This window comes from Limulus polyphemus, unplaced genomic scaffold, assembly GCF_000517525.1.
Source record: "Limulus polyphemus unplaced genomic scaffold, Limulus_polyphemus-2.1.2 Scaffold8044, whole genome shotgun sequence".
NCBI classification, from domain to species: Eukaryota; Metazoa; Arthropoda; class Merostomata; order Xiphosura; family Limulidae; genus Limulus; species Limulus polyphemus.
Window position 1 is genome coordinate 1 of NW_013673654.1, and position 9,378 is coordinate 9,378.

Genomic DNA, 9,378 nt, shown 5'->3' on the forward strand with positions numbered 1-9,378 from the left:
ACCAGTGTGTGTGTTTTTGCGGTGAATTTTTGTTTTAAATTTGGTGTCAGATCTAATAATTTTGAGGTTGAGAAAGGATAACTGTTTATTGTTTTCGTGTTCTATGGTAGATTTGATGTTGGGATGAATGGAATTTATGTGTTTAAAGAAAGTTAGTGTATGTTCTGTAGAGTTGAAACCAGCAAAAGTGTCATCGACATATCTGTACCAGTATAGTGGGGGATGAAGCGCAGAATGTATGGCTTGTGCTTTGATTTTGGTCATGAATATATTGGCAAGAACGGGCGAAACAGGATTGCCCATACTTAAACCGTCTATTTGAAGGAAATGTTCGTTGTTGAAAATGTTTGTTTTAGTCGTTGTTTAGTCGTTTTAGTCGTTAATGCACATCCCCAGCACACTTTTTGCTTCTCTCTCTCTTAGAATTTTTCTAGTTTTCTCCTACTCTAGAACTTTGCATCAAGTTTTCTATAAATCCTTATACTCTGTATTTTAGTGCGATTTTATTTGTTACACTCAGAGTCCAAGTGCATTTTTACCCACTAAACTCTGCACTACTCAGTTTTAATGTGATGCTTTAAACTTTGTACCAAGTGCATTCTGACCCAAGAAATTCAGTACCTAAATGATTTCTGATCCCATAAACTTGGTATCCAAGTGCATTTTGATTCCTTGAACTCTCTTTCCAAATGTGTTTTGACTCAGTAAACTCGGTACCCAGGCACATTCTGAATCAAACTAAGTACCCAAGTGTACACTGAAACCCTTGTAGTCAGCTGTCTTTATGTTCATCATACATACGTGCTTATTAAATAGAAAAAAGGTACTAGTTATACAATCATTAGAATAGTGTAATATAGGAACTGAACCACATGGCTTCCTTATGTATTTTGTCTGTAGACCAACTGAAAATCTAAAATTCCAAAACTAGCTTTTGTTATACAAGTATGTATGATTTATGATTGTTTTATCTCTCATGAAATAAATCATAATTTTTCTTAAAAGATGTATATTGATAGTTATAGGTTAGTTGTTGCCTTCACACTGATAAGTATAAAATAAAAATGATTTATGTAGTAGCTTCCTAATACCACTTCCTATAAAATGCCAAGCAATGTCAAAATGTAGTTGTGATACATGCCATTCCATCCTGAATGCACATTCAAAATTATTTTAATATAATGTGCTCAATCCTGTATGAGCTATGTGTTGGGAAACCAATATTTCTATATTTTTAATATCTACCAGTACGGTGATATATCTTGCAACTTGATCAGAACTACTGTTTATTCCTACAGCTCTGAGCAGTCTGTAGCCTCAGCTAGAGCATCAGTCATGGTCTATGATAATCTCAACCGACAATGGTTACCTAGTGGATCCTCCAGTGGGCTTTCTAAAGTCCATATTTACCAACACATGGTCCATAACACCTTTCGAGTTGTTGGAAGGAAGCTTCAGGACCATGAAGTAAGTGGACTTGTTGATTGACTGAAGTAAGTTCTATACAGGCATCATTACCATGATCTAAGATGTTATGATAGTGAAAACTTGATAAAAAGATCAAGAAGGTGTATAGAAAACCCTGCCTGCCATATTATATTTATAAAGTTTTGTAGTAGAAAATACTTAACTACTTTTAAGAGGAGAATGCATTGATATTTCTAATTAGGGTATGAAAACTGTAAGATCTGCACAAGTTAAAATAAGTAGACAAATGATTGCTATATTAAGAGTGAAAATGAAATAGTAATAAAACAAAAGCCTAAGATTATAATAGTATAAAACTCTGATGAGGCATGATTCATGATCTGAAAGTTTTTTGTTTACCTGTGGTTGTATTGGCTAAGATTATAATAGTATAAACTCTGATGAGGCATGATTCGATTATAATAGTATAAACTCTGATGAGGCATGATTCATGATCTGAAAGTTTTTTGTTTACCTGTGGTTGTATTGGCTAAGATTATAATAGTATAAACTCTGATGAGGCATGATTCATGATCTGAAAGTTTTTTGTTTAGCTGTGGTTGTATTGGCTTGGCAGGCTTTTGTGTCTAGAAATAATCATAAAAATATTAATTTAAGCTTTTTTATTATTATTATTATGTATTTTTCAGGTTGTAATAAACTGTGCCATTCTAAAAGGGTTGAAATACAACCAAGCAACCCCAACCTTCCATCAGTGGAGAGATAACCGTCAAGTTTATGGTCTCAACTTTAGCAGCAAGGAAGATGCCCATATTTTTGCATTAGCCATGGTCAAGGCTTTGGAAGCTATTGACCAGAATAGTAAGTTTGTGCTGAAAGCTTTAAGTTATAGTTAATATTGAAAGTTCAGAAAGCTTGTGCAAAAAATGTTGATTCACAAATATTAATTTCTTCATTGTCACATGTGTCATGTAAGAGATAAAGAAAGGCTGTAGAAAGGTGAGAATTAGATGATGATAATAATATGTCGACTCTGAATTTTTTTATGTATTTTGTTCTGAAATAAAGGATTCACTTAATAATCTGTTGACATTTTAACATACAAGTGAATTATCAAAACTTGACACTAAAGAAAACATGGGTTTAATTAATCCTGGGATCTGCATTAGATCTACAGTATGACATCAACAGTTCTTAAACTTTGTATACTTGAGATCTTCATTAGCTCTACAGTATGACATCAACAGTTCTTAAACTTTATATAGTTAAATGAATTATTTGGTTGTAAATCAATCCAAGCATGACAAATAACCAGTTAGAAAGATTTCAAAGGATAATTTCCCTAGTTGCTGTCTTACATATGATCTAAGGCTTTGGTCTCAAGTAACTTTGATTCTAACCCAACTGCACTCTGGCACCAATGTGAAGTGTTTTAACACATTTCTTAGGCTTATTTTGTTTGATGTCTCTAATATAATATAAAACAGCAGATAAAGTTGTGGAAACATTGAAATATTGTTTAGCGTGTTTCATCAACTCTTGAGTTCAGCCTAACTTGTAGCAGAAATAGGGTTGTGGAAGAGCCTAATCCCAACATTATTATTGCATATTTAAATGCGATAGCATCACAAGCTTTACTAATTGTGCTGGCTTTCTCTCTCATATTTTTTGAAAACCTATGTAACAGTCATGACTTCACCATGGTGTCTCGGGGATAAGCATAAGGGCTTATAATGCTAAATATCAGGCTTCACTACCATTGGTGGGCTGAACGCAAATAATCAGTTATGTAGCTTTGTGTTTAACAAGAAAAAAAATTCTTAAATGTCCTTTTTTAGATAATTATAATCCCTTTTTTCTGAATCCTGACTTCAGGCACACAAATAATTCTTTTTCTTTGATTTCTTCTTTTTTGCAGATACCACAAAAAATCTAAAGTAGTTCTTTATAACATGTAAAAAATGATATTGTAATCTTCTTTCTTGTGTGTGCTAAAAATCCATAAAGAAAATGTTTATCAAAAAGCTGGTTCATTGAAAAACAAAAATAACAAGGATGTTATGTTCAGAATGAAAGAAACCTTCTTTTAATATAATGTCTGGTAAAAAGTAAAATAAAAATAATAGACCTTTTGGTGATGGATTCTTGTCTGTTTAAGAAATTTTTTGAGAAATACCACAATTGGCAAAGAAATACACTTGTTAAGGTTTTTGCTGTAATGTTTCTATGTATGCAGTATATTTAAATGTATTAATCAAGTATTTTTTGTTCTTTCACTAAGTTTTGGAAAAGGGTTTTGCCGCAAGCTCTTTGTTTGGATCATTAGCATAAATGTGAAATATATAAAAATAGAAAACTTTGTCAGGCTTAAAGATCTTGAGAAAAAGAGTTTTGAGTACTTATCAAAACAAAACACTGAGTAATATTGTAGTGTCAACAAATTTGAAAATCTTTTGAATGATTTGTGTATGTTGACAAACTTTGGACATTCATGATAAAAATCTCTGATGTTAAGATTTTTGCTCAGATTCCACGCTTCCAAGATCCCTACAGTCACAAGTAGTGCCTCCACATTATCAACAACAACAACCAATCTATCAAATCCAACAGTACCAACAACCAGTCTACCAAGAAATTGGTCAGCCAATTCAAAATGGCCACGTAGAAACATATTTCTGGTATGTTCCTTTTCTCTATGTGTGTGATGTACTTTTCCGTCAGAAACATGTGTCTGGTGTGTTTCTTTTTCTCTGTTTACCTGTAATGTTCCTTTCCACAGAAAAATTTTATTGTTGATATAGAGAGCATGTAAAGAGTTATTTTTGTAGGAGTTATAATATGTAATATTGTAGTTATCAGAAAGTTCTGATCAAGTCAAATTACCTGCATTGATCAGAACTAAAAATTAACACAGTAAATAACATAGCTAGGATTATATGGTTCAAAAAAACAAAAAATTAGTAAGATTAGAATGTATTAATTCATCAGATGGGTATCTCACAAAGTGTAGCCATATTGGGAAATTTTGGTTAGTCATGTACTAAACTAACAGTGAAAAATGATCCTCATAATATAAAAGTTTATATATATATATAACGACTAAATGAAAATAATAAATGTATAGATATTAAATTTTTAAGATTAGATTAACATTAAATAAAGAATGGAATATAATTTGTTTACAATACACATGAATACCACTGATTTCTCGTCCCTCAAAAAAGCATGATGTGAGTATGTTCAGAACTTCATGTAATCATCCCTAACAGTATCTAGTAGTCAGTGAAAGTCCACGAAATGGTTCAGACATTGTATTTTAACATGTGAGATAAATGGCTACAACACAATTTACTGTGTGGCTAGAGGGCTTGGTAGTGTAATGGTACAGAGAGTAGAGCAAAAGACAAATATTTATGTAGATAACAATAACAAAACAAATAAATAGCAAAATTTTAATACTTTATTTAATAATAAAGTCAAATATAATAATAATAAGACACTAAATGTATTAGGAGCTGTTTCTATACACCTAATCTGACTTCAAAGCCCCACCTTTCCCTAACAAAACATGGTAAATTTATAAACAGACATGAACTTTACTAGAATATCAGATCATAAAATTGCTTTTTGTTTTCACTGACCAGTGTCAGACTATATTTTTACTTTCCATTTTGAGTGACCAGTGTCAGGTTATATTATTACTCCCACTTTGTTTGACTATTGTCAGGTTATATTATTACTCCCACTTTGTTTGACTATTGTCAGGTTATATTATTACTCCCACTTTGTTTGACTATTATCAGGTTATATTATTACTCCCACCAAAGTGGGAGTAATAATATAACCTGACAATAGTCAAACAAAGTGGGAGTAATAATATAACCTGACAATAGTCAAATTTGACTATTGTCAGGTTATATTATTACTCCCACTTTGTTTGACTATTATCAGGTTATATTATTACTCCCACATAAATAAAATTGATGAAAAATTACTCTTTACTGATTTAATCTAATTCACACCCTAACAGCTGTTATACAGCAATTTGCTATTATAAATGGCATCTCAACAACTACTATGCTTGTCATATCTCAGCTAACCTGATGAACCTTGGTGTTGGTTGAAAAGCTTTAGTAGATATAGTTTGGTTGACATTATTATTATTACAATACACTCTTCTTGGGAGTAATTATTAATAAGAACTTCTGAGTGACTCGTATTAGATTGTGTTATTACTTCCCACTTTGAGTTTCCAAAATACAAATCTGAACTTTTATTATTTTACTGACCTTGTTGATAGGTTAGTGTTGATTGGTGTTTTGGTGTCTATGCATTTTTACTCCGTGAAGAATTGACCATAATAAAATACTCATGTTTTTAAAATTGGTCAACTTCAATGATGTTAAGTCACCATTTTGTCTGGTGTCCCCAAAAGTTGAAAGTAGATGTATTTCATTAGTTTAATCTTCTCTAGATAATTTTGTAATTTGTTACTCTAGTCCTGTTCATTGACACTGTCATTATTACACTGCAGGAACAGAGAAGAGTCTGGAGGAGAGAAAAGACAGTCAGCTCTTCAGTATGTTTCAAACACAGGTACATGATGATTTATTGTCCACAAATCTTTGTGTCTTCAAAACAGTGTAGTCTTCAAATAACTGGCCAGATATGACAAGTTTTTACTGTATATTGCTTCTTGTTGTTATTTCTTAGGGAAAATAATCTTTGTTTTTAGTATTTTGGAGTTGGATGGTAGAGTTCATCTCTATGTTATCTTGGATTTTCAGGAAAAAATAACAGAGGAACATCTGCTGATACTAAATGATATACTACAATAGAAAGTAGGTTAACCCTCCAGTTATATTTAGAGTTTAGGTATGTGTGTTTTGGCCAAAGTAAACTTGTTGTTGTTTCAAGTGGCCTTGAATTGATAAAATCTTATTTCTTTAGACAGCTGTTACTGTTTTATGTTAAGTATTTTAAATTAATGTAATCTGTCATTGTACTAAACTCAAAAACATGTTTAATTGTATCATAATATATAGAAACCAAAGTCAAATCAAATTGATCTGAAACCTAATAGGAGGGATAATTAACGGAACTTAACCATTTAATGGAATAATATTCCCACTACACAGGGATGCTTTAGATAATTATATAGCATTATGTGATTGTGGGAATCTGTGCCACATTCAGAATGTTTGATTAGATAAACTTATTTATACTTCAGTGTTACCTCTTTAATGGTATGTGGGTTATGAAATTAGGTTTAAATGTATTACAGTGGGAGAATACACTAGCAACAGTCACCCAGTCACATTAGCTAATGCACCACCTAGTGGATCTAGTCATAATCATTCTCCCTCATCTTCGTTGGCAACTCCACCTCTGGCGCCACCAGCTGTGTCTACACCTCTTTCAGGTCAAGGTGCTCCTCCAGCACCACCTCCCCCTCCTTTTAGTGCTTCCCAAACACTTCCCCGACAAGGTTCTTCTAGTGGTTCCCCCATGTCACTGGCTACTGCTCTTCAAACAGCCAATCTAAGATCAATAAAGGTAGAGTGATTCAAATGTGTAATAGATTGTTTAGGGACTGTTAGTGTTAGGATAAACTATATAGAAATTATTCTATTTGAAGAATCTTTTCTATTTAAGTATACACTGTTAGAGAACATGCATATAACTAATTTTTATTGTCCAATTACTGAAGAGTTGGATTTTTAAATATTGTTGCTTTCAGTTTCAATGTGTTTTCCTAGAATTATAGAGATTTGATTTTTTTTTACGTTTTATTTTGATATTAAAATGAATCAACATGTTGCAACCCATTTTAAAACAAAAGCACACTTGTCAAAATAAAGTCATACTGAATACATCTATCTCTCCATTCAAAAAATGAGAAACATATTAACTTTCAGATATTTTTGTAAGATCCTTACATTTGATCATCAAGTGTTAACTTACACTACTACAGACTTCTTTTCTCATCAAAACTTTAAAATTTACTTATAAGAAACATAGATTTCACAAGATCAATTTTCACAACCTATCTGTTGCTGCATGTCTACTAGATTCAAGTAGGGTGGTTGAAAGAATCTTTAATAAATCCTCATGTTTTTTTTTCTCTCAGAATTTGTAAAATCATAATAATTTGAATTGTAACAAACAACGATTTATAAGCATAATGAAGAGGTTTTATTTTTGAAAAATAAATATAGAAATAAAATCACAAAGGTGATGAAGATATCAGAATTAAAGAATAGGTTGAACAATCGCCAAGGTTTTGTTAAATTTTTATTGAAAGAGCTAATACTCTTCATTAGGTCATACAGCTTACAACTCAGAAGAAGACTAATCAATGTTGTATGTTCCCTCCAAATAAAACCATTTCATGATGTTTATAAATTTTGTTAATTTACTATTATGTTAATGTAATATTCTTCCATACACAAGTATTATAATAACTGTTGGAACAACTGAAGCAGAAATAACGGGATAATTTTTATGTTGTGATTAAAAATTCTCTCTGTGTCTAGGTATCTGAAAGTGACATAACACGGTCTGCTCCAGTTGGATTAATGGATGAAATAACTAAAACGTTGGCCAGAAGGTAACTTCTTCTGTATTAAAAACAAATGTATACAACAAATACACAGCTCTTTTTTTATAAGGTCTATCCTAGATTTCCTTTTCATCCATCAATGATAAGGTGAATATAATAATGTTTTTTCTTTATAATCTTGATGTTTAGTAATGACTAGAGATTAAGTAACATGATTTTTATATTTTCTTTTCTCTCTGTGTGATATGTCAAGGAGGTGGAAGTACTGAACTGTTTTTATAGTTTGGAATGTTCATGCAAAGTTACAAAAGGGCTGTTTGTGATAACTGTTATTAGTTTGGAGCTGATAGACTAGGGGAAAGGCAGCTAATCAACAGCACAACACCCACCTCCAGGTCTTTGGCTAATTTAACTGAATAGTGAGGTTTCACCATCACTTATAATACAACCAAGGCCTTAAAATATTAGGTGCATGATTTTATGGCAATGGAATGTAGGCATGGACCACCACATTCATAGCCGAGAAACATTGAAAAGTGTGATACGATACAGAGATGGATGTAATGAGAAGTTGACAAAGAAACAGAGATAGAAATACCGGATAACAAAGAGAGAGAGAATTATTTAAACAATTATGAAAATATAGACATGGAAGTATTGAGATGATGATAACAACACAGAAATGGAAGTAGCAAGAAGTTGACAAGATATATAAGTTGGAGTGATTACTGTGTCATTAATTTATCTATAGAGAAAGTCAGAGTGATCACTGTGTCATTAATCTATCTATAGAGAAAGGCAGGGTGATTACTGTGTCATTAATCTATCTATAGAGAAAGTCAGAGTGATCACTGTCATTAATCTATCTATAGAGAAAGTAAGAGTGATTACAGTGTCATTAATATATGTAAAGATAAAGTCAGAGTGATTACTGTGGCATTAATCTATGTAAAGATAAAGTTGGAGTGATTACTGTGTCATTAATCTATCTAAAGAAAATGTCAGAGTGATTACTGTGTCATTAATCTATCTATAGAGAAAGTCAGAGTGATTACTGTGTCATTAATCTATCTATAGAGAAAGTCAGAGTGATTACTGTGTCATTAATCTATCTATAGAGAAAGTCAGAGTGATTACTGTGTAGTTAATGTATCTATCTATAAAGTCAGAATGCTTACTTTGTCATTAATCTATATATAAAGAAAGTCAGAATGCTCACTTTGTCATTAATCTATCTATAGAGAAAGTCAGAGTGATTACTTTGTCATTAATCTATGTAAAGAGAAAGTCAGAGTGATTACTGTGTCATTAATCTATCTATAGAGAAAGTCAGAGTGATTACTGTGTCATTAATCTATGTAAATATAAAGTCAGAGTGATTACTGTGT

General features: G+C 31.7%; 1 protein-coding gene across 2 annotated transcripts in view; it reads left to right on the forward strand.

Moving 5' to 3' along the window:
* The first annotated feature begins 1,302 nt into the window (after positions 1-1,302).
* Positions 1,303-9,378, forward strand: part of LOC106475067 (vasodilator-stimulated phosphoprotein-like) — a 25,393-nt gene continuing 17,317 nt past the window's right edge. The window contains exons 1-6 of one of the 2 annotated variants that reach the window (XM_013935764.2): positions 1,303-1,467; positions 2,118-2,289; positions 3,944-4,106; positions 5,963-6,024; positions 6,713-6,984; positions 7,965-8,038. In XM_013935764.2, the coding sequence (XP_013791218.2) occupies positions 1,336-1,467; positions 2,118-2,289; positions 3,944-4,106; positions 5,963-6,024; positions 6,713-6,984; positions 7,965-8,038 (875 nt within the window). In that variant the 5' untranslated portion in view covers positions 1,303-1,335. The remainder of the gene's footprint in view (positions 1,468-2,117; positions 2,290-3,943; positions 4,107-5,962; positions 6,025-6,712; positions 6,985-7,964; positions 8,039-9,378) is intronic. The other variant, XM_022379284.1, reaches the window with a different exon arrangement.